General features: G+C 34.4%; 1 protein-coding gene across 2 annotated transcripts in view; it reads right to left on the bottom strand.

Moving 5' to 3' along the window:
- Window positions 1-19,608, bottom strand: part of LOC117214709 (protein fem-1 homolog CG6966) — a 40,072-nt gene that overhangs the window by 8,050 nt on the left and 12,414 nt on the right. The window contains exon 1 of one of the 2 annotated variants that reach the window (XM_033460980.1): window positions 7,407-7,582. The exons of the other annotated variant lie outside the window; for it this stretch is intronic. Coding sequence (XP_033316871.1) covers window positions 7,407-7,445 — 39 coding nt within the window. The 5' untranslated portion in view covers window positions 7,446-7,582. Of the gene's footprint in view, window positions 1-7,406; window positions 7,583-19,608 lie in introns of those variants that run through there. 2 annotated transcript variants of the gene reach the window in all.

Here is a 19,608-nt window from a genome sequence, read left to right as displayed (position 1 = left end):
ACCATCGATTTTATCATCAATCATACGCATCCACGTTGTATTCGTATAAATATACAGGGTGGTTGGTAACTGGTGGTACAAGCGCAAAGGGGGTGATTCTACGTGAAAAAAGAAGTCGAAAATATAGAATAACAATTTTTCGTTCGAGGCTTTGTTTTCGAGAAAATCGACTTTGAATTTTCGCTCGGTACGCGTGCGGTACGTTATAACGGAGCTCACTCTATTGATGGAAAAATTAAAAAAAATTAAAAAGAAATTTAAAAAAAAATTTTTTTATTCTATATTTTCGATTTATTTTTTGCGTAAAATCACCCCCTTTCTACTTGTACCACCAGTTACCAACCACCCTGTATATCAAAGGAAAATAAAGTTTTGTCGTCGAATGTAAAAATTATTGCCTTCTAGCGACCAAAAAAAAAAATTACTCTCCTACTCGTAGCTAATTTTTACGATTGAACGAAATACAATTTTTTTGTATTATTTACACTTTATATTGAATTTATATAAAATTGAATATTTCGATTATTGAATTTACCGTGTAATAAATAATACAATAATAATAACAATAACCATACACAATTTGTGTTATGTATAATCTGTTAAAATATAATATATATAATATATAATAACGCTGTTAAATTATTAACGTTATAGAATTGCTACTGTGCCTACTTATTAGGCCGCATTTGTCTACCGAAGTATCTTATCGCTCTAATTATTGACACAGTGTATTAACCATTAACAAAAGATAATAGCTAGTCAGTTAGTTTTACCGGTTTTCACCAGATTATTATCGAACCTCTCTCTGTTTCTCACACACGCGACGTGAAACCTATTTACTTTGTTAGTTTGACTAAATTGCATTTTCTTCGCATTTCTTGTATATATTCAATTATCATGTTAATAACCGCCTGTATTCTGTTAAATATTTTAAGTAAGTCACGTTTCCGACACGTTTTCAGCGTTTAAAGCGAAGGACATTTCACTTTACCCTATCGTTAATCATCATATTTTTAACGCTTGCACGATAAATTCATTTTATAACTGCTATTGTAGATTTTATGGCTATTCTGTTTATTTCACATTCTCTTGGATATAGGACGAACGGTATACGTCTATTTGTTAAGAAAATAGAAACTATCGATGATGTCTTCGTAGGCGCAACAAGTCCAAGAAGAAACTACAGTGAATCAGTTTCTATAACCGGACGATACTACCGGCTTAGCAAGAACGTGAAATTTTTTCGATTTTCGCGAAAAGCGATGCAAATGTCGTATATATTTTTAGGCCAAAAGTAAACCGATTACTCTTTTGTGTTTGAGTTAATAGGCAGAATACTTGATAGAGATCTTGCGATCTTAATCGACAGATCGAACAAGTACAGTGGCAATGATAGTAACGATAGAAGATCATTTTTAAAAAGTTCAAACTAATAATATTGCAATATTATATAATACGTGCAAAGTTTCAAGCTTTCCTTTCTCGTCCCAACTTCTTTTCTACCCTTTCTATCTCCCGTACTCTCTCATTTTGCTCTTCTTCCTTATTTTCAAATCTATCACACGTGAACACAACTAAGTTTCCCTAATAATAAAAATAATAAATTGTTAGAAACATTCGGAATATTATATATTAGAATAGTTCAGAAACGTTCAGAATATATATATTATATATTCTGCGACAAAGAATGGTTAAATTCTTAATTAATAACTAGAAACGCTTTATTCAAATCTTTCTACGTTCGAAGTACGAGATCTTACATTCATTAAAATGTATCGCAACACTTTTGGCGTGAATTATAACTGGCATTTCGTGACTGCAAAGTAAGAAACTGAATAAAACTATTTTATGAGACGTTAACTTGAGACGTTGCTTCACGAATATTCAGTAAGAAATGCGAACAGGTAACTTGTAACGTGTATCTGTCACGGAATTCATATATTATTCTCTTCCGTTTCAGATTGCAATCTCGACTATTTGAGGTTCACTGAGTACAATTTTTTTCCCTTCGATATTGTACATACTCTGTCCTTGAACACATTTCGTATTCGCATGTCGGTTGAAATATACACGTGACTATCTCGTGTACCCTACTATAAAATAAAAACTCTGAAATTCAGTACGGTGAATGATACTTCTTGCTATTAAACTTGGAACAAGGAATAAAATTCTCTTAAATAGAAGCGACCTGGAACAAATATGTATATGTAATCTCTTGTGCATTTGAATGGCGAATTTGAAAATAATTAAGAAAATCAAATTTCTCCTTTACGCTGCGTCGTTTCGAATGTTGGTCTTAAAATTCAAGTTTCTGCTAAACATCGGGTACTTTGACAAATTATCGGAAGAAATCTTTTTCAAAAATGTTCGTTTCGCGAAAATTTATATTCACGATATGTAATTCATAAGATGTAACAGATATTAAAGAAAAGGACATCGACAATTTAATCAGCTGACCGAAGTACAATAACCGTACAATATCCAAGGAACCTAGAAATTTCAATGTCGTAACATACAAATTTTAATAATTTAAATAACTCGTTTCTAATCTTATCATTTGAAATTCTGACGTGGAAACATTTTCATATGTATAAAGAATTCGTTGTACACTCCGCGATTATGAAGAGATTACAGCAATTGTATAATTCTAGCTTCAAAATGAAAAAAAGAAAACTATGCCAAGTTTCATTGTTTCTTTATCCACTGCACTTTGTCGTTTTGCCTCAGGGAAAATTACGTCAATTTCAGAATAATTATAAAATATGTCGATAGCGTATACGTAACATAACAAAAAGTAAAGTTAATGTCAGCGCCTTAAATAAGCAAATATCACTGACTCCGGAGACAAATATTTCGTAACGTCTAACACCTTCCTGCAATCTAACTTCAAGTTAAATACTTACTTCAAGATGATCTAAGTACGCGAATGTGCATCTTAATCTATTTATAACGTGTATAACATGATATACATATATAATGTATACATACAGGGTGGTTGGTAACTGGTGGTACAATCGGAAAGGGGATGATTTTACGCGAAAAAAGAAGTCGAAAATATAGAATAAAAATTTTTTTTTATTTTTTTCCATCGAGACAACGATCTACAGTGAGATCCGTTATAACGAGACGCGACAAAGTGCACGCGTACCGAGCGAAAATTCAAAGTCGATTTTCTCGAAAACAAAGCCTCGAACGAAAAATTTGTATTCTATATTTTCGACTTCTTTTTTCGCGTAGAATCACCCCTCTATCCGCTTGTACCACCAGTTACCAACCACGCTGAATATTATTATTATTAATTTTTTATTGCCGGCTACAAAATGAAATTAGTTTACACAGCTTTTTCATTCAACCTCGATATACACTGGATTATTACAATACACGTATACGCATACATTAGTATATTATAATTTGTTGACCATGATAAAAATTAAACATCAATATTGATTACAACGCGTATCACGCAAAATAGTCCGTCATTTTGTATTATTTCATTATGTTATTCCTTAAAAATATTTTCCCGTTGTTAGTTTTATTCCATGGAAATTCGAAAAATTCGAATTTTTAATTTAAAGATATCCGACCCTGTATTTCGATCATGATGGGGCACGAAATGCAGTTTTTGTTTCTGGCGAATAATAAGACATTCTAGAAATCCATCTATACAGAACGATGGAAACGCGATCTATGGATAAAATTGCCTGTAACCAGAGATGAAACCATACACTTTCTCGTAACTCTGCGCTTCAAACCAGCATTGATTTTGCCCGTATAATCGTCGATATCGTGCTCACATTAACGATCAATTTTGCAAATTTTCAGCGTTAATTAACTTTCCTGATGTGCATTTATATGTTTACACGATGCACGTTGTGGTAATTATCTTTTTTTTCAGTTTATAATATTCGTCTCTTAATTATCTTTAAAATTGAGTTTTCTATTTTTCTTCGAGTGGATTTCCCACAATCCTGTACTATTGGAAAGCTATTAAACCTATTTGTATTATCTCTAACCTTGACACAAATTTAGTTTTTAACGCTTTGAGTGCTATGGATGAACTCTTTCATTAATACACGAGACGATACATGTGCATTTCTTAACAACGGCGATAAACAAAGAAATGAAAGTCCGTTTATCTTCTGTATACTTCGCGGGGAGTCGTAATTCTTATTACACTGCGAGAATTATGATTATATAATATCGCTTTAACGATGTATCTTATCTTATGTATCTATTAGATTGTCCCACGATTGTTTTTCTTTTACAAACATGAAACCTAAACTGTCGAATATCGTGCTCTTTATCTTAATAGAACAAAATGGATCGTATATAATTCGATGAAATAATATAAAACGAAAGAAACTTTTAGCTCTTATACATATATTAAACTATATTGCTTTAAATAACGAATAATATTCCTGTGCACTCTATTGTCGCCGCCGTGGCGACATCGTAAGTGGAAGTAACAGCTCCGCTGTCGTCGCCGGGGCGACATTTTAAATACGATTGTAAATGGTCTCGCAGTACCTGGTAGCTCATAGCAAAAATGATTCGGAGTTTCTGGTAGGTCACCGGGATACTCGCAGTGCAGAGAAATATTATAGTAGTGCCGTATATAAATCATTAATTTTTATTTAAAAAAGTATTCCGTCCCCAACGATCGCAACAGCTAGGCGCGTGCCATCTACGCGGATAGCTTCCGCCGGAAGCATTAACTCAAAGGGTTAAATATCTTTATGTTTTCTCATACTAATAAGGATTCACTTAAAGAATATTCTCATTATTCTCATTCCTTTTTAAAATTCTTTTGTAGTAAGAAGCTAATGGTTCGCCTTACTTCTTTCAACTTTTCTTACTTCCTTGCATATTACTACGCATATATGGAAACATTCGAATAATTGCAAAAAAGGATTCTCTGCCTAACTGCACGGTCGTCGTATCTCCATTGCAGGTAGGGGGCTTCTTCCTGACGCACCGGAAAGCTCGAGAACCCGCCGTGATCAAGTAGCGTAACATGATCCAATTTCAGATATCGTTGGGACATCGTATCTAGGTACTAATTCGAAAGTAAAACTTTTTTATTTTTGACTTTTTTTAAACGAAGCATTTACTAACGCATTCGTGAGTATTTTCTGATTAAAATGACACCAAACACGATATAATTTGAATTATACTTATTTATCGATACGTATTTATTTGCCATTAATTAAGCGAGGGAATATGTTCCAAAGTATATCGTGTTTGATGTCGTTTCAATCAGAAAAACGTAACAAACGCGTTGATAAACGTTTCGTTGATCACAAATCAAAAATACAAAATTTTGCTTCTTCAGTTAATATTCTCGGCCAGTTTTTAAGTAGTTTGCCGAACGCTTCGACTCTCAGTCCCTCTTTCTCTTTCACTCGCGTCGTCCTTTTCTACGTTCGGCGCGTTTAAGATCGCAGTTCCGAGAAACAGAACCGTTCTCTGTATCTCCATAATCGCGACACTTGGGTCTCGATATTTGTACAATTATCGAATGTTTCCAAGTTCAGCGGATCTAAGATTCGATAGGAAATAGTTCGCATGAATCATTTTAGCTCGACTCTATTAATACACCAGACTTTAGTGACTAGAATAGTAGAGCCTCGTATATAAAACCAATTGTCGGAGTGTCGCTGTTTTTCAAGTGCGTTGGCCTCGGAACAGCTGCTTCGACTAGTCAGCATGACAATTAACAAACGTGGCTGGAAACTGCGAATAATATATTTTGCTCTTGCCGATCGAAAGATCCGTCATAAATAAACATGTATCGCGTGTATACCCGGTTTATTCAGAAATAGTAAAAACAAAAGACGTGTTCGAAGGAACGGAGGAAGCTGAAGAGTGCGGTATGGCGCGGTATGGCGCGGTATGGCGCGGATCAGGAGAGTTTATTTTTCTCCATGCAACGAACGCTGAGGACGCACGATTGCCTCAATGCAAATACACGCCCCTCAAAACACGGACGAGAAGTTCTATTCCAGGATCACATTCAACGTTAACAGATATACTGGACTTTCAAAAATTATGTAAATCCAAAGAACGAAAATAACCGCCGACGAAAAAGCCGCCGAACGACAAATTCTTTTAAAATTTTCAACTTCTTTGTAACCTTTTATCCTCGCTTTTCATTGTATTTTTCAATGTTCCTTTTAGTAAGCAGCAAATTAGTTTGAATTTTTTAAGTTTCACGGACGATAACCGACAAGTTCAGAAGGAAAACGATCCTTATCAAATTTTGTTCGTCATTGTAGAAATGGTAGAATCGTTATCGTAAAAAATCTTGATTTGTCGTTGAATGAAAGTTGGAAAATCAATTTTAACAAAATAACTTTTGATAGGAGATCCGCAAATTGTCCTTTCGGGGTGCGTATAGTTACTCGCAGATCTAAATACTCACAGCTATTGCGTATGATGAATATTTTGTTGAAGAAAATTGAAACGTAATGTAAAGAGATCAAAATATTCTTCTATTTTTTTTTCTTCTGTTTCTAAACCACCACGAACGATGAACGTCGCGGTACAGAATTGTCAAAAGTATCCTGTTTCTCTTTCAGCATAATGGGTATTTCACTTTAATATCCTTCTTTCGTTATCTATGCGAAAGTAAATAAGTGCAATTATTCGAAGGTACTAATTTTCCTTCATAACAACCAGGAAAAGTAACGCTGAGAAACGCGTGTGTAATTGCAGAGAAATTCTTAAATGTAGCCGCAGGTCATCCTGTTATAATACACAAGTCTTTATATGAAATCTTCGCCATTACAAAAACTTGTTCCATTTCAACAACTAAAATATTCCTACCGTTTTAAAACTGTTGTCTCGATATTTCACGAATAAAATAGATATATACTTTAACCTACTCGGTATATCTTAGAACATATGTTTCTTTATTTCAAATACGTTCCAAAAATTCCTAGTCAATCGATCACGAGATTTTGTCCTATATTTTTATAAAAATTATTGTCAACGATTGTGTGACGTTACGTGATTTGCGATGAAAAATATATCAAAATTCTAGGATATAATTGCGTTAATTAGAGGTATGCAGGTTTTTAACGGTAAATTATGCAGTTACCTCGTTTTTGAAAAAATTGCTGCACATCATCGAGATAAGAAAATAAAAACGCTTCAACGTTATATATAAAAGTTATTTAACGTTTTAGGTATTGCTTGACTGAAGAGATTGTATGATCGCAGCTTTGCATAATAAATGGCGTGCAACTTCATGTTCAAGAATAGACTAACGTCATTAACATATCTCACCGACTTTTAATTCCTTATCGGTGCTTTTAATGATTTCAAGTTGTGAAAGTATTGTCAACAAAGTGAAGAAGCATACATAAGAGAAATACATAATCAACGAAGTGGAATGCAAAACTCACTCGTGTAAAATAATCTTCATCGTTCACCTCGTACTCCATTTTCTCGTTCTCCTTTTCTCCAGGCACAATTAACGAATTTGCCTCTCGGCCGGATATATTTTTTAACACGCGCGATTACTGAAATAGCTGTATTTAAGTGACCCGAATAGCACAACGATTATACGACTCGTGATTTCAGTATCTGTCTTATAAAGTACCGTAAAGTAAAAAAACTGTCTAATAAAGTAAAAGATCTGATCGTGATCTATTTATTATAATCTATTCTCCATCTATTTTAGAATAATTCAGTCATTTTACTATATCTCAATTTTACGATTATTCTGTTTGGCGTACAAAGATTTCAAATTTTATACGATTGCAAAATTTCGTTCAATTAAATACACTGAACACGACATAGAATATGAAATTCTACGTAATTTAGAAATTCCATTCAATTAAGCACAGTGACCGTAAAAACAGTTAAAGAAACAGCAAAATATTTTTCTTCCAGATATACATATCTTTTATGGTAAACACACTCGCGGAATGGTTCACTCTGCCACGACATCAACACCTTCGAAATATAACAGTTTATCATCGTCTAGACGCGAATGAGAGAACACTTCTAATACGCATGAAACGCGAAACTGAATGTGTAATGCGACGAACTTAAAAACGAAGAGTTTATGTAGCTGAACTTCGATCACGCGAGAGGTAATTAGAAACTAAACGAGACGACCGATTGGTAATCGATGAGCCGACCGACTGACAATCGCACAGTGACCGACTGATCTGAGACCGAGGAAATAAATACAGAAAATGACGCTACGAGCTCTGGTAAAGGAAAGAACGAGCGAAGCCTGTTATTTGAAGCGACACTGTTCGTTTGGAACTTCCCCGAAGTACGCGTGCCGCGAGATTCTGACGAGCTAAGCGAAAGAGTAGGAGAAAGATAGATCGTGCAGTGAAAGAGGAAAGGAGGGACCTTCTTTACCAGGTGCAGGATTGAAAAGAGGTGGTCAGCTCGAACACAGGAATACGTATAAAATGCGAGAAAGTAGGCCCTGCGTACCGATATTTATGCAACAGCACCGACGGTCGCATAAGCAAGCTTATGCGCCAGAACACCACCGTGTACACTTTCTAATTGTTCTTCCTGATCAACTCTTACCGGTTGTTACACAACAGAAATATAGTTGGCGCGTATGCGCGTTATGAGATACGTTCGCCACGTCATGCCTATCGTTCGTCGTGCTATATCGGCTTTAATATCGACTCCGTTCAAACGAAGAAAATCCAATTTTCCGAACTAATTGACAGACACAGACTCCGTTCGGGCAGCCGATTTTTCCGGATCACCGAACGATTACCGTTTATCTAGAGATTTAGCCATTAACACTACGTAATATTACGTAAAGAAAGCACACACAGGGGTTACGTATTCTAATGTAACGTCTTAAGTCATTTCACTTTAACAACTTTTTTTTTTCTTTTTACTTAGGGAATAATTTTAAGAGATTGATCGTTTCAACATTCGTATAACTGTTATTCTTTCATTTTGTAGTTATTTTAGTTAGGATATCGTATTTTATTTTAGTAGAGATTTATCTCGTTTCTATTTTTGCCATCACTCCGTATATAGGAAATCGAGTAATAAAAATCTGAGACGACTGGATGATCGATAAAGCGCTTTGTACTTCGCCGACACATTGTTTACGTCGTTTTTTGAAGAAGTATAGACCATCGATCAGTTTATCTAGAATGAACCATTAAATACATAGTTAAAAAAAAAAAATAACCGGAGAAATGAAAAATACTTCCTTATTTACGTATCATAATCGATGTCGTTAACGACCACAGAGACAACATTAATAGGCTTATTGGTTCATAACACGCTCACAGTCTCAGATTCGAGTTGGCATGTAATTTTACAATATACGCGTGATATCGACTCGGACGTGGGGTACAAGTTAAAAACCGCGGTGTTTTAAAAATAGATTTTACAATAATTTACGTAAAGCACATCTATACTGGTACATGCTGATTCCGCTGCTCTATCTTTTACAATTACGTCGCAATAGCCAACAGAAATAAAATCTTCTTTCTGTTCAAATAAGAGTCATACAGCGTGGCCTCTTTGGTTGTATAATCGTAAAAAATTGTAAAATTTTACATAAATTAATATTTTTGATTAGTAATAAACGTCGTGTTGCTTGATAATTAACCCTTTCGGCAGTGAAACCGCTGTACGGGCCACCGTGCCGCCGGAATAGCGGTACTGAACGGAGCACTGCGACGAAAAGCGTTCATACGTTGCGCGGGGCTCATGGTTAAGTGGTATCCCGCGGACGTCGTGTATAGGCGACGCTCGTGCACACAGGCCATCGCGCGGACGTCGCCTATAGACGACACCCGTCCACACAGGTCGTCACGCGGATGCCGCCTATAGGCGACATACGTAGCGAAAGGGTTAAGAAAGGTGAACACTTCGAGCCACCTGCTGTGTCGTTCGTTTTACATTATAAACGAAATAAATTAAAATCATCTCCTTCCGTCTTCGAGTTACCAAATTTCTTTATCGAGTTATTAAATACTTACTATACCGTTGGTTGTTCCGTATATAGAATTTTCGTGCAAAAGTTATTGACATCAATGCATGATAACAGAAATTCGATCAGTGGACATATAATAAACGCGATTCGTGTCACTTCATAGTAAGGGATTAATTACTCTTCGAACGTAACGCTATGACGCGTCATACTGACGTATAAGAAAAACGTATAATTACGCAATCAACTACGACATATCGTTGGTTATGTAACACGTGTCGTTGAAGTGCAACAGGTATCATATGTACGCCAGTATTACGTGTAATTTCCCGCGGATGCAAATCCTCGACACGAGCAACGTCATATGGTCGTGGGACTTATGTAAAATGCCACTCATTGCTGATATAATAGCGGAAACAGAGTTCTTATACGAAATAGCATAGAATGATCATAGAATGCTTTTGGAGAGACTAGTTAACATTGGCAGCAGGCACGTGAGAAACGAGAATTACGGTAACACGTGGACTACGTTATATTTACCTAACATCAAGGGCCGAATCTTTTATTATGTCATTACGTTACAAATTGTATACCTGTCTTCATGTTTTTCTATACACGGCTAAGCAATTGCTTACTAATATTTCAGTTATATGTTTTACGACTGCTTGCCTGGAAAGTGAGACACGAGGTCATCGTATGAATCGGGAAACCAATGGTTCAGAGACGTTGTCAGGCGAAAGAAACGAGTAAGATTGTCGAACCGTGCAAGTAACAGGGAAAGAAATGATCGCTAACTATGTAACTAGATGCTGTATGAAATTACATTTACTTATACTTTCCAAGCGAGACTGTTACGTAAACTTTCGAGAAAGGTATTTACAAAAAGTATTACAGGTAGTGAAGTATCAACGTGAGTACAAATCAACCGAGTATATCATGAAGCGCGTTATTACCTATTTTACATAATGTACACGTTATAAAATGGCTGGTTATTTAAATCAATATGTTAACGATCGAAGAATAACAAATATACTCAGTATCAACATTCTATTTCGTTTAAATTCTCGACATTGCGCGTATTTACAGTATCAAGAGTACATATACTTTAACAAATATACGTTCAATGACAAAAGATGCCAAATATGAAATATTTTTTTAGTAAGTACGATTGTTTAAATAAACAATTCTTCTCAACATACAAATAATCAAGAATAGAAATTACACAAAATATAACGATCACAAAGACCTAGAATATTATGTTATGTTTGGCTACTGCGCGAGGTACCATGGATCTAATAACAAGGAATACAGGATATTTGAAAAATCGTTATTTATAACTATTTATCGCTATTACAGCTTTATCTAAAAATTGTAGTCCTCTTAGGGATCCCTGTGCATACGGTGGATCTGCCTCACCCAACATTTGTACTCGCAGTAACTAACGATAAAAGAATTTAATCGTCCACGAGCCTCTGTCTGAACTAGGTGTTCGCAAACGTTCGAAAACATTGACAGATTTGCGATCGAAGAATTCCTACCTATTCGGGGAATTCAGTGTTTAGATCCTTTAAAGATTAAACTCCTTATTAAAATTCTTTACACTCATTATATCGGGGACTCCTATTGAAGACAATAATCATACAAGATACGTATTATTGTATCTTCATGATATTAGTAGCGACTTATTATCCTCAGCAATGATCTTTATGTTTTTTTCGTTATGTCACAATCGTTACTGATTACCTGCATACTCGAAGCAAATAAGACAATAAAAACATCTGTACTACCAACACGTGTATTGCATCTGTCTTTTTTTTTTCTTTCGCTTCTGTAGTAGATAGAAGCGATCGATATAATCGATGAAAGTGTAAAAGGTAGACAAACAAATATAAAAAAAAAAAGCGTCATAACTACAGATAATTTACTTCTGTAGAAGCGTAATTTAATTACGTTCACCTTTTGCACGTCTCGCCAATATAAAAAATTGCATTTACAACGAAGATAGATTCTATCATCTAGTTCTCTCAATGATCGAGATCGTAATATCCTTGAGCGCGTACATAATACAGATTCTTCTAACAAATTCAATGGTATACATCACAAGTAGAACGCAATCATCGACAACTGATTCGTTGTAAGTTGCAAGGCCGCTACGCTACATCCTTCTGTTCTCGTTACAATAACGTTTTGCCAAAATGTTTGCAACCGCACACGCGCTCCTTCTACGACACCGATTTATATTCTTGTAATTTATTCGCAATTATCCACGGGGAAAACAAGAATGAATCACATAAAAAAAAAAAATTCTTTCAACGTATATCAAGAAATTCTACCACATTTTCCGTACGTGATTGTGACGCTATGTTACTGGTTATTTCATCAGCCAAATGTTGCTCGGCATTGAGGTAGAACAACATTCTTAATAAAACAAAGGATCTTTATATGTACACACTGCGTAACGCAATTCTTTGTTAGGAAAGATTTAGCCAACGCAACTGCATAACGCTTTCAGCTGGAGCGTTTTTGATTTTATAAAAATTCTATCCTTCCAATTTAACGATGATTGGTTCATGCAGACGTGTCTTGCTTTCTGACAATTCCCTCAAATGACTAACTTTTTGCCTGGAATTATAATCTAATTTAAGGCTAAGTAAGTGAAAATGATACTTTACATTGTAATTTTTAAACGTTCCAAGCAAGATAATGATATAAATTACTCAGTCCCTTTAAACGAATTATTAATTACTCGGAAATTGTTACAGATAATCCTTTGATCGAAAAGATTTTTCTAATTTTCTGGCGCTAATGTGAGATTTATATTCAAAATGAGAGACTGATCTGTATATTGTGTAATATTAATATTTAACGTAATACATATACAGTTCGAATGTTTTGTAATGTTAATAATATAAATTTCTATGTCATATCAGACAGAACACCTAACAAAATGCAATAGAATTTTAAATATCGTGAAATTTCTTATTAATCTTCAACTAGCACTATTGGATCATAGGAAATCATACAAAAATTTCGGAGGGCGAGTCTCGAGATTACTTACTTCTTTGGAATACTTAATTATCATTGTTACAAAAATATAATTCGTAATTAATTTACACGAGATACGCAAGATTCTTGAACAAAAATATTGTCATTTAATTAGTTTCATTAATCCTGAATAAAAAAATTATTGTGTTCAGAAACCTACGTACATAATTCATTCATTGAACGTTCGTGACATATTGTGAGAGAACTGCACGTATGTCTGTATGTAAAATACACGCGTGTGTAAATACACGTGCAATTTAATCTCGCGAAAATTTTTGTATCGTCGTCTTACAAACGACCTACTGTGCGTGGGATTCCTGGATATTTAGAAAACGTAATTTCGCAAGAAGACTAGCAATATCGATTGTCAGATTTCCTTCGATACGATCCTATTTACATAAAAGATTATATTTTCGTTGAGAATTCTTGCTAAGGAAATGGGAAAAAGAAATGAACGTAAAAACCCATGGATTGATTGGTTGATTCATAAATGGCAAAAAGCGAAAGTTACTTCGTTACAATTTATTTGTTGGTACTGCAAAAACAAATTTTCAGAAGAAAAGATTTCAACAAGTGGAAACTCTTGGACCTTTTAGTCTGTTTATACGAATAGACTAATTCATTGATCGGCATTTAATTCTGATTACTTCATTTCCCGTGTCAGGTTAATGATATGATAGGTCAAATTAATTAATATGTATTGAAGGAATCCGCATAGATTTGCTTAAGTTACAATGATGAAATACTTCCAATCCGTATGTACAGTTCGTTCGTTATATGAATTTATTATTGTACGAATATGCAATTTGAAAATCACGAGCAATTCATTTGGCTCTTGGAAAAACTATTTGAAAAAGTTAAATTGGCGATACATTATTACAAATGTACTACATAAATCGTATCTGTTGATCGGGTGTGAATCCATTTATTAAAAAAAATAATAACATACTGCTTATTCTGCAAAGCTAATGCACGTATGAGTCTCAATTTTATTACTACATGTTATATTAATTATATTTCAAAGACACCTTCTTAGACTATATCATACATTTTCTTACGGCCTATTCTTAGAAATCATAATCATAAAACGTGTAAATTATTGGTCTTTTACATAATGCAATCTAGAATTAAAGGTGTTTTGCAACTGGGTATTATTCAGAGATAAATGACAATGAATCATGTCCATATCATTTTTCATCGTTCTTATTTATCTTATTGAGAATCGACGTGAGGTAAACATTTTGTAGAAAGATCGTACGAATTTATATGAACAAACGTATGTCTCATTTGAGAGTTTAAGTATTTAGCAAAATAACAAAAAAGAATTAAATTCCGCGGAATCCTCGAGACTAATTGAAACGCCTGTGCCCCGTAATAATTGTAAGCATACGGCTTATAGATTTTTTTTTTAATTTAAAATTTCACATTCACAATTTGTCCAATTTGGACATTTGGTAGAATTTTTTATCTGTTTGATTATCATGTGGGTGACTACCCCCAATGGGGTACCATTTTCGTGTTTGTTAAGATATATCCTTTGTGAGATCTGCTGGGTGACTTATAGATGTAGTTTTGTTTCGTTCTTTGTAGAAGTTTTGACTGTAAGTCAATAAACTAATTGTGTTAAGATATACTTGCACATATACAAATACGTTTCTTTCTTTTTTTTTTTTTTTTGCAAGAATTTTACAGTCAATTCTCATCGAGAATTATAAGTAAATTATTCTGACGTGGTACTATGTCGTGTTTAATAAGCGTTTATCGTATGTTTGATTCTAGGTTCATGAAGTTAAAGCCGAAGAAGTCGATTTAACTGATTTTTAAACGACTAAACTTTTTAACAGATTGACATCTTTATGAATGATTGTTAAATGGAACGCTTTTAGCAACGTAATATACACAACAATTAAGTTATCAAGATAGAAATATATAAATATCAAGCAATCTGTTTGTTTCGTCCTTCAAGTTAATACAATTACAAGTAAATACAATAAGGATGTAAATAAAGGATTTAAATAAATAAGAAACTTTCAAATCGCTTTAAACTGTGATAACAATATTTAGATGGTTAAACATCAAAACACAGAATACAACATATTCTGCATTGTTATCCGTTAAATACGACTTCAAAATAAGAACTTACTTGGATTGGTCAAACACATTCTTGGGTGATGATTCACGAATATTTACAAGAAATTAGCAAGTTGCTAATAATCGACATTATCGTCGTCACATCGTCCGTAAAATGTTAATGAACGTCAGAGAGGATCCTCCTCCTTCAAGATGACCTTTTGCGGACCGATAAAGTCCACGAACGAAAATTTAAATAGAAATGTCATTTACAGGGCATATGTACCGTACATTAATAACAATCGTACAGTTATGACGTCTAAGTTGCTATTGATCGTCAGAAGACTAATTAAAGGACATCCTGGAAGACGTCTTGAATAAATAACGAAAGGCTTCGTATGATAGAAAAATCGTGGACTAAATCCACGACGCAATAAATCAAATAATTCGCTGTCTAAAAGATAGATGTCAACGTAAAATACTCGATGTAACAACCGATTCTGTCACGTTATTTGGATTTGGTGTACGAATGTGATCAATACAGCTTACTGGAACAAATTAACGTTATAAAGTCATATTTGCGAAGAAAACATATGACTTCGCCTTTGTCCTCGATGTTTCATATAGAAACGAAATGATTCACGTAACATGAATAAACGCATTACAAAGCATTAATAGACAATATATCATCTTTTTAAAACTAAAAAAAAAAGAAAATGTATTATTTTGTAAGTCAAGGTAAAACACAAATTACACCTTGTGATAAGAAACGCGCATTCATACATATGTATTACGCGATAGGTGATATTATCTGGAAAATTTCTTTCTCATCATAGATACTGAAATTTCAAGTCACATTATAGCGACAAGTACGTACTTCGAAGGTCCGATTATTAAAATAATTTGAATACGAGTTGCCAGATATCGGTTTTCATTTTCTTCTCATGCTTAAAAAGTTGTTTCGTTATTCGTGGAAATAATCCTTCCAATGTGAGAAAACAGCAACAGAAACGAATAAAAAAAAGATATCGTTCGAACGGAAAATCCCCGGACTTGAAAATCTTCCATCCTATAACCATAATTCAATAACATAACACGAGTCGATTGTTTTCAAATCTATGCTTTCTGGAAATTTCAATCCGATTAGTGAAACACGTGCCCGTAGGCGAGAAAAATATATTTAAAGGTGGGATTCCCGGAAATCCGTCCTTGTAAAAATTCCGTTCGTAAGGTATGATATTGAAAAAGGAAAATATATGACGATTTAACTCGTTCATCACAGAAGACAAGTTAACCCGTGACTTCAATTCCTAAGAATTTTTTTTATTTACAGATCTTCCGTTTAAAATCGGTCCACGCGTAGTTATATTTTGCAAGATCGAGACTATCCTAAAACTAAACTACATTTAATCTATCTTTATCTTCCGAAGAGCACAGAGGAAGAAAATGATAAGCTATACTTTCTATTCTTTACAAGAAAACAATCGAAAAATTCGTTACTTTGTCGATCAACTCTATGTTACCAAAATTGCCTTTCTGCAATATTTGGTTTTGCAGCTATAAATACGTCTCATCTTCTTCAAAATCTTCACAATATTATTCGTCATAATATTAAAATATTATGCTTATAATCGTACATTTATCTTCCACAAAATTTGGTCAACTTGGCAGCTATTTTCAAAAGATATGCATCTTAAAACTCGAAACGCTCTTTGTTACCTTACTTTCAATTATTTTCGATTACTTTGTATTCCCCCGTTTCTAAGCAGGAAACGGTGTTGACATTAGAAAATCAATAGAAAAGATATTCTTATCGTGTTTCTGTCCTTCGTTTCGTCGGTTGATTCTATTTACTATTTGTCATTACCACCTAATGACAAACTCGGCAATCGCTCAGTTGCCAATCCATCATAATAATAAAACTTTCTGGCTAAGAAACGACCCAGTTAATCAGTGGAAATCTCCCCTTTGACGTTCCAGCCGCTGTTTGATTTCCCGCGTGAATAAGGGTAAATAGAAGATCGCGGAATATATTAAAAGACAACGTAGGCGCACGAGGCATTTTAGTCTTTCTCTCCATTCTGAGTGACGTCTTTTCTGCGCCTGGTTATGCCTCTGACTCACTACCTCGTCGACCGAGTAATATTAGAACGTGCCGGGAGAGTTGACTCGCATGTACCTCGCGAGTCACTCTTCAATCCCCGTCGTTCGTACACCGTAGATTTCCCTTGCTGTATGCAGCACGGACAAATTAATTGCAACTGCGAGAAAAAGGGGTTAACACGGATCAGCGAGGCAAAGAGAAGTATAAAGCTGAAGCGAAAGTCCGTTACGCGTAGTATAAAATTGTGGAAAAGATGATGGAACAATGAAATTTGGAGGTATCTTATGAAACTGAATGCTTTGTTTGATACACGCGTAATATAGAAATATCGCGGAAAGATATTTATGGAAATATAAGTCACACAGAAGGTAAACTGATATATTTTATCCACGGTAACAGTAGAACCGCTAAATTCGTTAAAATTACGAATTTCATCGATATCGTTCTTCGTGGCATCGCTAAAAATATTGACATGCTACTGGCGTATTTAATGTACACTTTATACACAGTATATTTAAATACACATCAGAGACTGGTCTTGATCTAGCGTTAAATATTTACTTTCTGAAGGATTAATTTAAAAAGCAAAGAATAATTATTTTGGTACCTAAAGTCGAGAAATTTTCAGAGAACGAAGTTACGTTTTCTATATTAATGAATTCTTGTTCAAACAACCTCATGATGCGACGAATAATTTAGGAATAATTTCATTTTTAAATACATCTTTCTGTTTAATTAAATTCTGCATGCTTAATCTTGTCTGCATTATCTATGGAAATATCTTTGCTGAATTCTTGAGTAAAACGTTTAAAAAACCCACACAATCTTGTTCAGTATTCAATGTCAAAATCATATATTTGTTTAGTAAAATATTGTTCAAGGCTTATCTATCAATCTTGTCTTTGGAAGCGCGTGGACAAATTACGATGCGCATTTGTCCTTAAGAAAATTTCCACGAATCTTGATACATACAATCGTCCAGCAATGTAGAAAGACAATAACCTGCTTAGTCAGTGAACCGCTGACTTGGCCAGAAGCGATAAGGAAGGACAATGAAAAATCGATGGTACATACTTGGAACGTATGGAGAAACATTCTCGTCTCGTCGAGGTTGACTAAATAAAGATTTAAACTGGCGAACGTGTTGTGAAACGATGCAGAACTCGTTCCAAGTTTCCAAGTGCTTCGGATACAACAAAACAGCTTTGCACACGATTTGTATTATTAAATTCTCGATTGTCTTCGTGTAACAAATTATTGTTTAACTTCGCTATACAATAGCCACGTATTTTAATCGATCTTATAATAATAATTCGTTTATCTCTACTTTAATCTAATCTCTAATCAACTTTAATTGATGAGGCAATTGACTTTTTTACCTGTTACTAATCAATTGATAATAGCAATTGATTCAATTACGCATAAAATATCGATTTAAAACTCAATATTGAAATATTGTCATTCTTCCAAGTATCGGTCCATCGAGAAAATAATAAACATATAAATGTATTAGAAACGCGCTCAACTTTTCATTTACTACGAAAGATATTACAAAAGATCGACTAGGAAAATTCTAATTTCGAACAGAATATGATACAGGAAGAGATACGACACGAAGGGCAGATAACTTGCCAGTGTCAAGGTACTGGATAAAATCTTTCACTGTGGCGATTATTTCTCGACTGGTTGACTAGGTAGCAGGGGGATTAAGCCACGCTCACACTATCGCACTATCATTGGAGCGTTACACGTTGCTACTACAGTCATACGGTGATATGATTTTATTGTCCGTAATTGGGGAAAGTTTCTCATATCAACAAAGAATACCAATATACGTACAAACCAGCGAGATAACGCGATCTTACATCATTTATTTCAATGATCATGTGAACGCGACGTTAGACAGTTCAATTCAACTTGCATATACCGTATAAAAGAGTAAGGAACTTCGACACGAATAACCTTACCGACAACTTCAAGAGTAGCTAGGTATTATACAGGATGTCATATCTTTTTGTTCGCGTGAAATTAGAAATGACATTGTGTAGAAGATAAACAGGAAGCTTGAGAGGAGAACCGTATGAACGAGGACAAGCTAGATTTTCTTACAGATTATTATAAAAAGAATTAATATTAATAAACGTAGAAATATAGGAAGATATAAATACCACATCTTTAGGTCAAAAGAAATTATCAATATAAATTGTTGAAGTGATTCTCACTTCTAGGAAAACTCTACATCTTTTCTAGTATTTAGTTTTCCTAGTCCTCGAAGCCATTGAGTATTGTTTAGCACTAAATCGATTTGAAGGGCCTCTCAGCCTCGTAGTCTTTCTTAGGAACATGCTTTGCACAGATGATGCAGCGGGGTGTAGACAAGCCAGTTTTTTTTAATTACGAAAATACCCATAGGCCCATGGCTTTGGAGCTCCATTATAAAGCAACGCTGCCAGTG

The sequence above is a fragment of the Bombus bifarius genome, unplaced genomic scaffold (assembly GCF_011952205.1).
Source record: "Bombus bifarius isolate JDL3187 unplaced genomic scaffold, Bbif_JDL3187 scf7180000009243, whole genome shotgun sequence".
Taxonomy (NCBI): domain Eukaryota; kingdom Metazoa; phylum Arthropoda; class Insecta; order Hymenoptera; family Apidae; genus Bombus; species Bombus bifarius.
This window is presented reverse-complemented; position numbering and strand designations above follow the sequence as displayed.